General features: G+C 45.5%; 1 protein-coding gene across 4 annotated transcripts in view; it reads left to right on the forward strand.

Annotated features, from left to right (window-relative positions):
- LOC147881293 (putative cyclic nucleotide-gated ion channel 20, chloroplastic) overlaps positions 1-17052 on the forward strand; it is a 229693-nt gene that overhangs the window by 22074 nt on the left and 190567 nt on the right. For all 4 annotated transcript variants that reach the window (XR_015543997.1, XM_087402227.1, XM_087402228.1 and 1 more), the window contains exon 2: positions 11577-11768. Coding sequence is in view for 3 of the 4 variants with exons in the window: in XM_087402227.1 (XP_087258353.1) it covers positions 11577-11768 (192 nt within the window). In the remaining variant the exon portion in view is untranslated. The remainder of the gene's footprint in view (positions 1-11576; positions 11769-17052) is intronic.

Below are 17052 nucleotides of genomic sequence, written 5' to 3' on the forward strand. Positions count from 1 at the left end.
CTTGCAAAGTTTGTATGACAAGTCATGCCAGTGTGAAAGTACTTCAACTTCAAAAGTTGGAGTAAGCCAAGTAGAAGAGAACACTTGCTTAAATTCCAGCCAAGTAGCAGGTGCATCTCCATGAAGCATAAGGTTAGTGTACCACTTAAGTGCATTGCCTTTCAAAAATGTGGCAACCTTCCTCATCTTGGATGCTTCTGTAAACAAACCCCCAAGAAATGCAGCATCAAACTGTTGAAGGAATGTGAGGGCTTTGTACCTGTCCTGTACTCCATTATATGTATCAAACTTGACATGAGAACCACCATCCTTAAATTCTTTATATACATTTGATATTGGCTGTCCCAAAGATGGCTGTATATTTGCAGCATTCCCTTCACTAGGGAGAGCCATGCTTGGCTGAACATTAGGCATGGGAGCATATGCTGTGGCTTGCATGCCTGGCTGCATTCCCACATTGTCATACATGGCTTGTTTTCTATGCCCAATTGGCGGTGAAATCAACATAGCATCAAAGATAGAATCTGTACCAAAATATTCAGGTTGCTGCCTCAAATATGGCTGAGGTGGTTGAGCCACATTTATGGACTGCACATTATTATTTTGAGGAGTAGAAATACCCAAACCAAGGCCTTGTGCTGGCTGCTCATACTGTTGCACTGGATGTACTTTTTGTACCTCTTTCTCAAGTGCTCTTTTGGGCGATTCCTCTCTCTTGGAAGTCACTTTCTGAGTCATTTTTGATGGTTGTCCCTCATGGGAAACTGATGCATGAGTGTGCGGTCCGCCATGAGAAGCTGATGCATGTGTGTACTCACTCTTTCCGTGCTTGTGCTTTCTTGATTTCTTCTTCTTCTTGGCATTTGTTTGCACAATCTGAGCCAAATTTTGAGTCAGCTGAGTCAAAGCAGTCACTGCACTTGCAAGCTGTGCATTCAACATAGTAGCATCATCTGACTCACTGCTAGAACTAGTATCACCGTTGAGCTCAGTTGTAGATTCATGTGTGGCCTGCTCAAAAGGCATTTGTTGTGCTTCCTGCAGCTGTATACTAGCTGGATCATTAAGGCTTTCCTGCCTTCTCCTTTGAGGAGTTGTGGAGCTCTCTTGCTCATGGGTACTCACCATGTTTATGGTTGTAATATTCAGCTGTCAAAAAGTGCAGCAAAGATATCCTTCCACCAAACTACCGAGGCCCACCTCTTGAGAAAGAGTGTGTGGTATCCCGGCAATGGAACCAATGAAACCGGCCTCTAATCACTCAGAGGGCAGTGGAACTAAACCTTTAATCACTTCAGCACTTATTTACAGCTCACAAAGCATATATCACAACCATTAACCATTGCATGATCACCATTTGGCATTTACCCATTTGTTCACAAACAAAACCACTGAAAAAGGGATGGAGGCTAGAATGCCCCTGCTCAACAGACATGGACAAGTGCACCCGATTGGCCCCAAACACCGTGGCGCCCCTTTCGGTATTTCTTTATATTTCACAGTGAAATGATTACAAGTTGCATCTGGGAGACCTTCCCTGCAACTGAGCACGCAGCCCCAATTCACTAAGCCTTCGCAAGGCTTTCAAGCATATAACACCATCACATAAGTGCACTTAACCCGTAGGCTCAACCCAAAGGCATTCTCTTTTCCGAGTGCAATTCCATTGGCTGTCCAGATGCAATCACACTGCACCCCAGCTGCACTCTCCTTGAGTGGTTTCCAGATGGCATTCACAAAGCTTTTCAAAGCTCCGAAATAAAATCAGCAAAGTACCCAACCGAAGAATGACTCATGTAGCACTGCCTGGGCACCTGTGAGCCAAGAAAGAGGCGGCACACGAGGCCAACCAATAGCTTATGACAAAAAGAAATTGCAGTAGCAAAATCACAACTCACCAAGCCCTGAAGACTCGAACCAAGTCCTCAATCGCCAAGAGGACATAGTAGCCAATGCCCAATTGCATTCTCAGCCAAAGAGGAGTGCAAAGGCATGAAGAAAGAGCATTTACAAGAGCCGACCAGCAAGAATTCCACTGAAAAATGCGAAAAGAAACACTTCTGTCGCGAAGAAGTGGGAGTTCTTGGGCTCAAAAGAAGCGTGCTTCAGAGAGGAATGCATTGAGAAGGTTTTGGAGAAGTTTCATCGCCGGAAAGTCCTCCAAAACTGAGAAAAACCAGTCAACCAGCACGTCGGACCACTCGAAATTCAACAGAAAGCTGTAGCTTTGCAAGAGGAGAGGCCCAGGAGGCGGTAGAAGCAAAAAGGTCCAGAAAAAGCCACTTTTGCAAATTCGTCCAGCAAAAGAAGTGCTCAGCTCTGCCCGTTCTACCAAACGCACGGAGGGAAAAGCATATCACTACGAAGGGGAGGCAGAGGGGAAGCCATCGGGCCAAACGGAAGTCGAGGAATCCAAACGGGTGAGGAGTTATGAAGAAAAACGGAATTCAGCTGAAGGAGGCTGAAAAACCAGTCCAAAATCTCAACAAAGGGAGAAGATGAGAGAGAAAACCACACATGTGAAGTTTAGAAGGCCCAGGAAGGTCCAGGAATGGCAAAGGAGCATGTAGAAGGCACTAGAGCCACCTGGAACTCTAGGGGGGCCACTGAAGGTACATGGCCCTCTAGGGGGCCCATTAAAAATGCCACGTCATCATTTCCCAACAACCACTCTTTTAATTCCTTGGAATGCCTTTGGGCCTAGGGATTAATTACGCTTATGTGCTAGGCACCATGCCGCGTTTAATTACACATTATTAAGCCCACGCTTGGACTTTTAAAACCAAAGTTGTCACGGTCTTGTAGTACATTAAAGTACCTAGAATTTCACGCCCCCGTGACACAATGCGCTTTAACTCTGGTGTGCCCCGACCATACTTCTCCCACCGGGTAACAGGCCTCAATTGAGCTTCACGGAGACATGCATGGGCTGAGCCAAACTCCCCAAAGGAGTTCCTAAATGAGAGGAGCTGGTTCTCCAAAGCATCTTGCAATATTGCATCCTGATATGCCTTCTCAAGAAAACCTGTCCACCCTGCAGTCAACTCAGCATCATCTGCTTGGTCCTCCCTCCTCCATAGAGGATGCAAAATATGTGCTACTGCATGGATAGGCCTATGGAACCATGTCCATCTTTTCTCCCACAGGGCCAAAATCTCTTGCTGTCTGCAGTTGTGCACGGAGAGAATATTAAGGCTCAAGAAAATCTAGATTCTAAATGTAAATCTAAGTCTTAAGATGCAAAATCTGAAAGCTGAAATCATTAAATTAATTGCAGCCAACTGAAAATTCAGGATCTCTGAATTTATATTTACCTTGCTGCATCAAGCCAGGTGCACCCTTTCAACGCCTCTCCGACCTTCTCCATGAACTCATACACGAGTCCAATGGTGCATCCTTCTCTATCCACAAGTCGAAGGGTACTGAAAAGGGGCAGCACATCCTTAGCTGCATGCCAAAAGTCACCATCAAAGACAATGTCTTCGAAGGCATGTGCCTTTGGCTTGCTGGACTTATCCCATGTCAACCATTCCTCACTCACTACCATCTGCCTCAAGTTAGGCTTCACCTTTACCAAGCATGACAAAACAATAAAGAGATAGGCAAAGTGGGTCTTTGAGGGCTTAAGAATCTCGTGGGAGCTATGCTGTCGAAAAATGGCAAGGGCTCTATGCTTCCTTGTCATAAAAGTGACCATGCTACGTGCCTTATCAACCACCGAGGAGATCCAGGGAAGCTTTCCAATGTCCTCAATAAGAAGATCCAAGCTATGTGCAGCACATGGAGTCCAAAATATATCACTATGTAGTAGTGCACCCATGTGTTGACAGTTACTAGCATTATCTGTGACAACCTGTACGATATTTGCAGGCCCCACATCCTCTAATGCCTTCTTTATGTGGCTGTAAATATAGTCACCTGTATGGGATTCATTTGATGCATCAATAGACCTGAGAAACATAGTACCCACATAGGATGAGACAAGGATATTAATGAGAGGGCATCTCCTTGTATCCGACTATCCATCACACAAAATGGAGCACCGATATTTACCCCAGGATGCCTTATTAGGCTGCAGCTCTTTCTCAACTTGAAATACCTCTGCTCTCAGCTCCCTAGTGTGTAACATCTCTGAAGATGGAGGCCTAAATGAAGGCCCAGCCTCCGCCACTGCTTGCACAACCTCTTGAAAGGCTGGAGTACGAACAAGGTTAAAGGAAAGGTCACACTCAAAAAGAGCTTGCAAGTTGCTCGACGAGTAGATGCAAGCAAAGAGGTGACCCAACTAGATCGTAGAGTCCCTGGCCTAGGTGGTAGCCTCGATGAATTCAGGAACCTTGGAGGCTTCACAACTCGCACCGGTGCATGTGTAGTGGAAGCACTAGCAACTGAGAAAGAAGTCTCCAGTCTAGGTGGTGAAAGTGGAGGAGGAGGCCCACATGTGACAGACACAATGGGAGTCCTACGGGGAGAGCCAGGATTTGCTGCTGTGGATGTAGCCTCAACTCTTGCCCTCTTTGATGGGCCACTTGGTGTGCCTCCCAAAGAAAGAATAACATCATCTGGAATTTCTCGTGCACACGGATTCACATCCTTTCTAGGGATCCCAAGAATATGTGCCCTCACATGAGGTGCACTGCCACGAAATGAACTGCCACAATGCCTGCACTTCCATTTCTTTGAGCCTGAGGCGCCATATTGTTGCTCCACATCCACTTGCTCCCAAACAGGATCCTTTGCTCGGCCCATCTCTAAATAACTGACCACCTTTCTCTCCTTGCAAAATGGAATTGGAGTCCTTTCAGCTGCCTGCAGCACATTGAGCGTGATAGCTTAGAGCTATTAGCCACCAATAAGCATAGCAGATAGCTAATAGCTATAGTCTACTAGCTAGATAGCTGCTACATGAATGAGCGCAGCTGGCTATTGCATGCATGATGCAATGACGCATCAAACAACGATTCAACTACTGAAGGGGAAAATGAACAGAAGATTAATGTTGTGTCTGAGCATAAGACACAATGGGAGAAATATTTGCCATTAGTGGAGTTTACTTATAACAGTATTGTGTATGCCGCCTATCTTGCATATGAAAGATAAGATTTTTGAGGGTAATAAGTATGTTGAGAATATGGATGTGGCATATCAGAAAGTTAAACAAGCTCTCCAAAAGACTCAAGGCAAAGTAAAAGAAAGCAACTGATCGCCACCGTCGTGCATTAGAGTCTGCAGAGGGTGATTGGGTTCTTTTGCAATTTCAAAAGGCCAAGCTGAAAATCGAAGGGGCAAAGATAGATATTACCCCAGTTAAGCACGAGGTACTATGGACCTTTTCAAGTTTAGAAAAGATCAATGATTAGCTTACAGGTTGAAGCTACCAGGTCATTGGAGAATTCACAATGCTTTCCATGTGAGTCTTCTTAAACCTTTCTAGGGAATGTGCTAGAGGATATGCATTTTGAGAAGCAGTCATAGGTTGAGGAGCTAGATGAGATCCTAGTTTTAGGGCAGATTTAGGCACATAAGGAAAGAAAAGTCAAAGGTAGAGTTTCCCGTAGCATTGTGCAGCTATGGCGAGCTGTCAATGATTGACCAGCAAGCGTTTACCTGTGTGCAGCATGAACGACGCGCCCCCAACAATTGGTTGATGGAGCTACGCTGGCAGTTGCATGCAGCTGGAGGCGTCCTTGTCGAAGGTGAAAACCCTCACGGGTAGTTAGGCGACGATTGCACGCTCCGGCGGTTGATAAGTTGTTGGAAATAGAGGATAGAATCACTCACACCTCACTCCTTGACTAGCTCATACAACACTCAGAAAAACTGAAAGAGAGATAGGACAGAAACTCAGATATATTCCTCCACAAAAGTGGGTAAACAAAAGCTCAATGATGAGCGTGTACAAATAGCGCGAGATGCTGTCAATGGCTGAGACTCTTCCTCTCCCTCTGCGCACTTGCTTGTGTGCAAGGCTGTTTGTGCAGGTGATGAGGAGTGAGGGCTTTTTATAGGAGGGGCTAGGCCCCCTCAAACTGGCCGACCAGGGAGTCGGCTCCCTGCCCAATGCACCGACCTGCCAGCCCACCAACCGACCAGGTTGGTCGGCCTTTGCTGGCTGATCTGGCCGGCTTGGGCCAAGCCTATATAAGGGCCCATGAGCCCTGCTCATGGGCCGCTGCTGCAGTCCCCAACGCCACCCGTTTGCTGCAGGGCTCATGGGCTGCTGCTGCAGTCCCCAACGCCGCCCGTTTGCTGGTCCAGGAGGCGCATTGGATGCCGTGCCATCAACATGCTGCTGCACGGGTTCCCTGCCAGGTAGGTGTACTGCCTTTTCCCTTCCCCTACTCCCTATGGTCTTTTGCCCCCTTGTCCCCTCAAATCGGGGGCTCACAGGTGGGGCAGTGACGTTCTAACATAAGCTTGAATGCTCGTCGCTTGCACGTTGTTTGAGAGCAAGCTATGGCGGGTTCCCTGCCAGGTAGGTGTACTGCCTTTTCCCTTCCCCTACTCCCTATGGTCTTTTGCCCCCTTGTCCCCTCAAATCGGGGGCTCACAGGTGGGGCAGTGACCTTCTAACATAAGCTTGAACGCCCGTCGCTTGCACGTTGTTTGAGAGCAAGCTATGCTTGCTTGCATACTGTTTGCAGGTCTTGCATGGCGCACGTGATTGCTGCTACGATAGGCTTTGGCCTTTGCATGGTGAAGTTCGAACTTCGAACGCGATGGCAGCTAGGTCCTTTGCAAGCATGACTCACATTAGAAGATCGCCATCGTGCAGCGAAAGGCAATCCCAATTCCCAAAGTACAAACAAGCCAAAAAAATTTAGGTAAAATATCCCCGTTTCATTGAACTGAAACGTTTCGAAACATGTAACATGTTTCAAAACGTTTCAAATTCAATGAAACACGTTTCATTGTGACTCTGGCCCAATTGCTATGCTAGAGCATATATTGTGGTGGTAGAAAACGGGCTTTGTTGCCCAAAAGAAATTCGTCTTAAAAGTTGTTAGGTTTGTATGCTTACTAGTCCAATGTTGCCACCAGGTAACTGCCTCACCGGTAAGAAGAGGGGCTGCTAGGTGTTGCTCATCTTGAATCCACGCTAACGGAAAATGAGATACAAACTGATGAATGAATTGAAGAATAGGTGAATGGTCACACTTACCATCATACTCAACCAAATTTGGAGTGGACTGGGTGAGTGGTGTTACCTTTGTCGATGACAAAGCTGTGGCGGTGATTGCTGCCGCGCTCAAACTAGCCTGCATAGTGGCTAACATCTGTTTGTGTTGGAGAAGCATTGCCTCTCGATCTAGCTTTTGTTGCCTCTCTGCTTGAGCGAGCTCTGCACGTCGCAGTGTCTCCTCATTCCTGTGTTCCTCATGCATCACTAAGAGTAGTTTTTCAAAATCTGTGGTTCCTCTTTCTTCCAGTGGCTTTTTTACTTCTTTTTCCTCTAGACGACGTTTTGTCTGGTCCAGCTTGTTTTTTTGCTTTCTTCTAGCTGGGATGAATGTTCTTTGAGTTGTTGTAGGGGGACCCGGTTTTGATCCAGAAGATTCGCCATCACTTCTTCAGCATTTGGTGGACGCGTATCTTTTTGGTAGTCTTTCCCTCTTGATAGTATCCAAATTTGACTTCTTTTTTGGACCCTTCCATGACACTTGTTTGTGTGTCCTCTCCAGATCTCAACACAACCATAAACTCGTGGTAGTCAAGCCGAAGCTCTGATACCAATGTACCATGCAACGGTAATCTGATCGTGTAATCATAGCAAGACCTTCTTTAAACCTTTAGCAAGTAATTAAACTCCTGTACAGCCTCAACTAGGAGGGCTTCTTTCTTCAGGGAATGAAAGGATTCTCCTTTTTTCTCTGAGACACTTATAGGGTTGAGGTCGCACTTTCAACCTCAGCCTTGATTGTTTTCCACCTCATTTTGAGGGGGTTTATTTATCCTCATGGTTACATGATGTATTCTGCTTTGAGCTTGTTCTCGCGGGTTTTTCTCTTACTTAAATAGAAGTCTCTTTCTTGGAAAAAAAGAAAAACTTTAGTGAGTAATTAGCGTTATGCACCATAGAGAGAGAAAGGAGATAAGGGTAGAGAGAGAATGGAGTTGACAACCAATTGGTGTTAGAAATGACCCAACAGAGGGTACGCACAGCGGAAAACTGATAGTAATGCCCAGGAGCTCACACAGTGTGTTGTGGGGTGTGGAATCACGAACTTCTTAACTTATGTGCATAAAATAGATGTGCATCCCAAGAGCTTCTGAATCAGGGTCGTCCTTCAGCAAGGTCCTTGCCTTCAGGCTCCCACACCTGTGAGCCTTCTACTTGGGCTCTGATACCATGTTAGAAAGTGACCCAACAGAGGGTACGCACAGCGGAAGACTGATAGTAATGCCCGGGAGCTCACACAGTGTGGTGTGGGGTTTGGAATCACAAACTTCTTAACTTATGTGCATAAAATAGATGTGCAGACTCATCAATAGACAATGAACCAGCCAGATAGAGAAACCACCATAATATATTTTCGTCCAAAACTATGGACACAATACAAAAGAGATAGATCCAGAGTCCCACCGATGGTGTGGTCCTCTGATCTTACCACAAGGTACTTCTCCTCTATCTGCTGGCTATCTCTAGACTCGAGCCCACGTGCTCCACCTCGAGCGTCTGTAGACTTTCCGTCTAGTGTGTTCTTCTACACCTTACTGCCTGTGAATCAGCCTAGGTGGGCAGCCCCTACCAAGCTTTGTCTGCAGCACACAGGTCCCCTTGGTCCTCCTGAATGTAGGCCCCAAGATAGCTGTTCCACTGCTCCAACCTGCTTGTGAATGGCTGCTCCAGAAGATGATGATCTCAGCAACCTTCTGCCCTAGAAGACAGTCTAGGTTCAGCGTCTTCTTGGAGCTAATTCTGCAGCCCCCTCTCTTTCTTTTCTCTTGGGCACATGCCCTAGGTTTCCCTCCCCCACACTCTCCCCAATCTGCTTGCAAGGAATTTGTAGGTCTTCTTCTACAGAAGTTTGAGCTTTGCAGGATTTTACCTCTTTTGCTGAGGCTTATAGAGGAGCCTTGAGGGCTCGAATACGTTAGCCTAGCTTCTTGAAGAAAACATGGGAGGCCTGCTAGACTGTGGTGCCTCCCGCACACAGGTGGGAATAGATGCACACGGTGATTTGTTGCAATGGAAACGACAACATTGACTAGAATGAAAGCATACAAATGAATGTGTAGTAACTAACTGCAAACACACAATGAGCCTAACATATAGCCAATCCTAAGTGAGGAGGTGAGGAAGGAGAAACTTCTTGGTGGCGTTGAAAAGCGAGGGCTTCAGCCTTTAGAAGCTCAACAGAGGGCTCAAATTCAAGTGGGAAAGAGTGAAGTAATGAAGATGAAGAGCATGCTGCTGAAATACAGACAAAGATGCAAAGGATAAATTGTTGCAAAGGCCCATTTTAGGTTCCTATTTGCGTTAAGGGTAGGCCAGGTACTAGAAGCGACCCATGTTGATGCAATCCAAGAGGAAGAAAAAGCGATGCAATCCAAGAGGAAGAAAAAGCTATAGAGGTGCAAAGAGTGGAAAATCGACATACGCTAGAAAGGACATATAAGATCTTTTTCAAGTAGAGAGCAAGTGTAGAAGGTCATGCAAGTAGGAAACAAAAGTTTGAGTCTACAACTCAAACCTCCATGAGAGGTCCACAAGTCAGAGGCACAATCATAGCAGTTAAGGGTTGGGGAGAATTTAAATATACACAGGTCTCGGCAGTGGTGTTGGTGATGTGATAAAGGTAGTGATAGATGTTAGTGTTGTGACACATGATGAGATAGATAGATGTTAATGGTTCAATGCAAAATGAGGCAGATGTTGGTGTTGCGACAGAGGTCATGTCACAAGAAAAATGTGTATGTATACCACCCTCTTCTAGAGAGTACTCATCTTTTAATGTCTCTTGAGATAGAAATTGCGTTGCCAAAATGGGTTTTAAAGTACATGGTTTAATTAGCCAGGGCTTGCTGGTCCGTGCTGTTTGGCTGGAAAAACTTAGTTGATCGTGCTTTAAGAGGAGTCTTGCTTAACACCTTGATCTTGCCGATGTGTCTTTGAGCAAATGCTCCTCGTGTAATGGAAGTCGCCAAGCATCTTTGATTTGGGTAATTCAAGAAATTGGATAGGGGTACAAAACCATCCTTGAAGAGACAGTGATAATGATCTCGGATCTCATGGTATACAAGGCATCTGAAAGCGAAGTGTTTCTCCTGCCGATCACAAAGAGTATAGATGTGTAACCCTTTCTAGGTATGCCCTTGGCCCGTCCACTCTTAATGCGAAGTTGGTGGGTGAGACACGGAATTGTTCAATTGATACCCTCGAGCAATGGGGGAGGAGGATCTGTGTATCCCGGCGGGTGAAAATGAAGCCCTCCTTTGAAATCTGCAAGTAGTGGTCCGTTTAGAAGTTGAGCTTCACAGGAAGATCACGTGCCAATCAGGTCTTGTATGTGTGTAGCTGTAAGAGATCCTCTTGGATAACTTGGTGAGTGCTTCCTGTGTGACATGTGGCAAGGCCAGAAGAGATAGACTAGTGGAATGGTGTCATATGACAACCATCCCTTTCATCCATAATGGATGTATATGAGGGCTTGCCATCGTGTGGCCCCTTAAAATTCTCTAACCCTTGTCCATGACATAATAATTTATGTCATGACCTAAGGTCTACCTACCATTCTTTTTGACCTTTAATTAATCCTAACCCAAAGTTGCCCAAGGGTAATTTAGTGTCCATATGGAGTCCCAGGCTTGCAAATCATTTGTATGTCTAAGCATACCAACTCCTATGGTCTCCCTATATTGCTAGTGGCATAGACGTGGTGGCTAGTGGCCAAGGTAGCTTGCTTCATTCTAATCTCATGGTTCTGAAGTCCTTGAGTCTGTGGAGGTATGTGACCATTTGAAAGGCTCATCATCCTTAAACTTTGCTAGCAAATTATGGCGTGGGACCAATGAGCACGGCCGTGGTTTGTTGTCTAGGATGACTTTGGAATAGGTTTATTAGCAAAGTTTAGAGACCCAATCAATGGTTATTGATGCTCATTTTTAGTATTAGAGACATCCTTGATTTGGTTATATATCCTTGGTTCCCATAAAAGAATGTTTTGACACTCTAAAATCCTTGGTTTCCATAAAAGAATGATTTGTTTTCGTAGGACAAATCTCATATGTGCTTGGAATGCTCATATACTAACTGCAACAATATTTTTGATGGGGAATGATTCAAGTTGTGCTTGGAATGCTCAAAAACTCAAATTGTAAACATGAAATTTGTCATGGGTAGTGAGTATCTTTAAATGGCATTATTTGGTGGTTAAGACACCAATCAAGTTCTACTTTTGCAAGGTTGGAGCCTCCTTGGACTCTGCATTTGTCTCATCTTTTTCTTGGTGTATTGTCTCATCTTTTTCTTGGTACGATTAAAGTGTATTGTCAAATAATTTTAGAAATGACAGAAAGGTCGAAAAGCTTTGAATCTATCATGCTTACATCATGTATGATGTTTCACAATGCAGGCACAAACAACTTCTCTTGGTAAGGCAAAGAATTTCTATGTGGATGCTCAAGCTTGGTTCATGGCTTGCATGCCAGGAGTAATGAACCCTCACACAAAAAGAGTGCAACAGTGGAATAAATTTTTTGTCATCTCGTGCCTCCTTGCTGTATTCGTGGATCCACTGTTTTTTTTCATTCTCTCAGTCAATACGGTATGTTTCTTGAGCCCTCGACTTCGAAATACATGAAAAGCTCTTTTTTTGAGACATCTTGTCCAATCAACACTAAACTTGGAAGCACAACATCCCAAATTGATATGCAAACAATGAAGGGATGTACCTACTTTTGGACTATGTAGGCCATTCTATGGGCTATCGATAGGTGCCACTCATTTCTTGGTATGTGCCTTGTAGGCCTAGTTATAGGCAGATAGGACACTTGGTACAGTTAGTACATGTATAGTTAGGACACTTAGTTCAGCTAGGACACCCTATCCTAGGGTTTTGTTATATTGGGTGTCCTATCCTAGGGTTTTGTTATATTGGGTGTACTTTGTACTTGTTCACTCATTGCAGCAATACACTTCAGCAGCTCATTTTTGCTTCCATTGCCTTTTTCTTGAGCTTCCATTGCTTGCCCTAGCCTACAGTGGTATCAGAGCAGGTAGGGATCCTACCCCCCCCTCAGCCATTGGCAGCTTTCCCAAGCTGTTTGGCAGCCATTCTTACCTCTCTACCTATTGGTCGGCTCATCTTGAAGGCATTTGCTGCAAGCTGAAGTGATTCGAGGCAGTTGCAAGCAGTTCCATCGCTAGGAATCACCTTTTTGGGGCTCCTCTTGGCATTCCTTCAATATTTGGTGCATTTCCAGCTTGATGCAGCCCAGCCGCCTCCACACATGTGAGCCGTATAGCCTGAACGGGCGCATTTAATGCTGCTGCAACCTGTATGGACTGCCGTACAACCTATACAGACAGATTCAGATCTGTATGGAGACATGTACAGACTGTACGGCACATTTCTGATCGTTTCGGAGCTGTTTGGAGCTGCCTCGTGAAGCGTGCCTGCATTCCGAAGCTCTACATCAGCCAACTTTGAGTTTTGGGGCCTGCTGCTGCATTTCTGAGTGCCTACATCCACCAAAATTATGGTTTGGAGCTTGCTGCTGCCCTTTGGAGACCTCTCCTTGAGCCCATTTGCCTTCCCCTTCCCTTCGGCTGCGAGATTCTCTTCTCTGGTTGCTGCTATACTCATTTCGAGGTCGTCTCCTCCTTGTAGGAGCACATACTCTTGCTGTAATTTTATTTTCCAGATTGCCATTTGCTGTCCATTTCACCTCTCCTCCAAGGGTGATTACCTATTGTCGCATTTGGAGCATTTTTCTTGCTGCACTTTTGGTCTACATTGCTTGGTAAGCTTCTACTGCATTGATTCCTTTCATTTCCAGCAAAATAGTCCTTTCTTTGCTTCATTAGCATTGTGGAAAGGCCCTGTGTGCCTTGGAAGGCTTGGTGTTGCCTTTTGGGAATCTTTTTGTAGTAGGTACACCTTGTGACAGCCATGCATTTGTAGTGAAAAGCTTTGAAGCTTGAGCAGTAATTTGCCTTTTGGTTTTGGGAGATTCCCCTTCTCTCATTTGGATTGTAGTTGGTGCCTTTGCCTTGCATTTCAGCACCACGGTTGGTAGTAAGGACGATTTGTTTGGGATGCTTGGAGCTAAGGACAACTTGATGGCACAAATTACCCCATGTGAGCCTATATGATGGGACATGTCTTGGTTACCAATAATCTTGGGAATATTGTTTGAAGCATTGAGGTCAGACCCACTAGATTGACTGCTTCTGGAACCGCCTCTGGTACATCTGGTACTGCCTCGTTGATGCTACTTCTGGTGCAGCTACATCTTCCACTACAGGTGCTTTGCCTCCTACTCAAGAGCAGATTTAGTGGGATGGACGTGATGCCAAAGCACATGCCTTGATTGCTCTTTTAGTGAAAAGGGTCATTATCCCTCGTATCTGTTCATGCAAGCTTGCATCCTTATATCAGATGCGGAATGAGGCGAGGGTTGCCTATCTCCGCAAACAGTTGAAGGACTTAAAGCTTGAAGAGGTTGGTAATATGGATGCCTATCTTACCAATGTGAAGGATCTAAGAGAGCAGTTGGCCAACATTGATGAGGTGGTTCCTGATTCTCAGCTTGTCTCTATGACCCTTGATGGGTTACCTGATTCCTACCAGGGCTTGCCTACTACTTTGAGGTTGGCAATGCCAACCATTACTCCTCGGCTGGTTGCTCTCTTACTACAGGAGGTGCTAATAAAAATGCTTCTATGGCTAGTGATCAAGCCTAATGTGCACAGCATAAAAACAAGGCCAAAGGCAAGGTTTAAGCTCGTAAGCCCCCTCATACACATGCTGGTCACTCCCATGATGCATCTTCTTCTTGGGAGGAGAAGAAGAAAAAGAGATGTAACTATTGCAGGAAACTTGGATCCTCTGAGTGCAGGATGAATATTGCATCTGAAAAGGAGTCCGGTCTTGGAGTTTCTGGTACTCCTAGTCCAGATGATCGACATGAGTGAGCTAATTTTGCACATGATCAGCATTGGGCTTTTCTTGTTACTTGTCAGTATAATCTTGACATTCATGATGCCTGCATCCTGGTTCTTTGATAGTGGTGCTAGCAAGCACATCACTTCCTACAGGAAGTTATTCAGCTCACTTGCAAATGCCCCAAAGGGGGGGATAGTTACATGTGCCACTAATGCATCTTATTCAGTGAAAGACATTTGGCAAGTTGCCACTACTTCTGTTTTTGGCGGTCTAGTCACTCTAGACAATGTACTTTATCTACCAGCATCCGCAAATACCTCATATCCTTTTCATCCATAGCTACTTGTGGCTATCAGGTACCATACCCTCCCTCCAATGCTCTTGCTGTGCAGGAGTGTAAGATCATCATCCAAATATGTGCTGGTTCCCTTCAATGTGCCCTCATACTCATGAAGGTAGACTTGTCCGTTGCTGTCCGGAATCTTACCACCATTTCCCTTGCTAGTGGATCTGCCTTACCCACTCTCCAAGCTGCCTGACAAGTATTACACCATCTTGGTGAACAAAGCTTCAGCATCCACTGTTGGGGAATCACCTTCTACTAGGTCTCTAACCAGGACATTTACAGCCTTACTGCTCTATATCTTATTCTCCTCCAAGGCATCGCATATGAACTCCTTCTTGGGGTCTTATGTGCCTTTTTTTACCGCCTCTTTTCAATCGAGCATCTCCGCTTTCCCTTTGGTAATCCTTTGTGTGAATTGAGCATGTTTCCCTTTCATGGTGGCCTGCATAACTGCCATCTCTTTCCTGAGTTTTTTGTTTTCTAAGTTTAATTCGTCCATTGCTTTGCATGTCACCTCTCGTGCCCGTTCATGTCTCTGATTTGCTGCAGCTCAGTTCCCATTGCTTGCATCTTATCTTTGAGGCTGGTTTTTTCTAACTCCCATTTTGTCTTTTCTTTCTCCCACTCATCTCTCTTGTTTTTGTCCTTCCTCCAATAGACCTGGATATGGCCCCCTACTTTCTTTACTTCAGCTAGTGTTTTGTACATGTGTTTTCTCATTTGACAGCACCACATTTGTGGCTTCCAGGCCATCAATCTTCTCAATCAAGACCAGACAAATCAGAGGTAGCCTTTGGGTGGTGGTCCTACCATATAATAGGCCATAGCAATCTCCATCTTCCACACATCCCCTTGTAGGTATAATGCACTTCCTTGCTGTCCCAAAAACTTTGAGATTGATTGACAGCTTCTTACAAATTGTAGGTGGTGTTGCAGCCGTTATGCGACCAGTTCTTTGTTAGCACCTATGTGTTGGGAGTGTAGGGTGACACCTTAGGTGTAGGCCTGGGACACTTTTTACTCCAACTAGTGGAGGTTTTTTCCCCCGAGCTTGGCAGGCACACTTCCATGTGACTTGCAGGGTGTGCTTAGCAAGCACAACCTTATCCATGTATATGATGTGACTTTAGTCACATCTTCTGAATCAATCATTCGAGCTTTTTGTGCTTGCTCTCTCCTTGTGTGTCTCGTCTTTGCACCAACAAATGGTATTAGAGCCTCGTTGAGCTCTTGCACCCAGCCTTGCTCTTGCTCCTGCTTCTACATCCCGTACGTACAACTCGAAGTCATCCAAAGCTGTCCGTACAGTGCCGTACGTTCCGTACAGGTCCGTACGTACCTGTTGCTCCAGAACCTGCGTAGCTGCGTTGACGCCGTAGGTTCTGTACCTGCTTGCACTTGCTGTACCTGTTGCGTCATGGCCATTCTGTACATGCCGTACGTGTGGTACCTGTACCTGACCGTACAGCAACGCAGTACAGTCGCACCTGTAGCCTTACCTGTGTCGTCGCAAGTAGTCGTTGCCGTACAGCCTGAAGGCACGTATGTGCCTGCCCCGTCTGTACCATCGTGTACCTGATGTACATGTTGCAGCCGTACCCGCTGCAGTCGTACCTGCGTCATCGCCTAGCGCTGTATCAGTCTTACCTGCGTTGCTCGTACCAGCATCCGTACCTGCGCTATGTTGAGTGACCGTACTGCACAAGTATTTCCGTACGACCATACAGTCCAGTTGCAAAAATCCGTACTTGCATATCTGCACCTACAGATCCGTACAGGGTTTCCTTCATCTGCAGGTGATCTTTGGCAGGCACATTTTGCAGACAGCCATTGTTTGGCTCAGTTTTTTGGGAGTACATTTGGGGCATTTTGTTTGTTGCAGACATTGCAATCAAATTGCAGAATCTACTTCAGAAATTTGGGGCTTTTTTGGTTTTGCTTGCAATCTGCAGACAGATCTGTAGATTTAGTCCAAACATTTGGGGCTTTCTGTTGAAATTGCAAATTTTGGGGCTTTCTGTGCTATTGCCCCTTTCTGGTTGCAATTTCAAGCTCGAAATTTGGGGCTTTCAGTTTTGCAGTACAATTTCTTGAAGAAATTTGGGAAAATTCTGTGCAATTGCAATGGCAGAAAGGGATGTTTTTGGATTGCTCTCTGCAGAAGATAAATTGGATGGGACCAACTATCCTCTCTGGTCGTACATGATGCGACATGTGCTTGTGGCCAAAGGTTTTTGGGGCATTGTGGATGGCACTCAGTTGCGTCCACATGCACCAACAAATGCTCCTTCACCTAGTTTAGAGGGTGAGTCATCTCGGATTACAGAGATATCACAATCACCTACTCCAGAGCAGAGTCGATGGGATGGCCGAGATGCCAATGCACATGCCTTGATTGCATTATCTGTTAAAAGAAGCATTATTCCTCACATCCGGTCATGCAAAACAGCAAGGGCAGCTTGGGAAAATTTGGCAAAGTTGTACCAAGTCAGGAATGAAGCCCGTGTGGCATACTTGAAGGAAATTGGAGACTCTTCCTATGCTTGATTGTGATTCCATGGATGATTATCTCACGAAGGTAAAGGATTTACGGGA

This window comes from Dipteris shenzhenensis, chromosome 31 (assembly GCF_047967505.1).
Source record: "Dipteris shenzhenensis isolate YYH24624 ecotype China chromosome 31, Dip_SZ_1.0, whole genome shotgun sequence".
NCBI lineage: Eukaryota > Viridiplantae > Streptophyta > Polypodiopsida > Gleicheniales > Dipteridaceae > Dipteris > Dipteris shenzhenensis.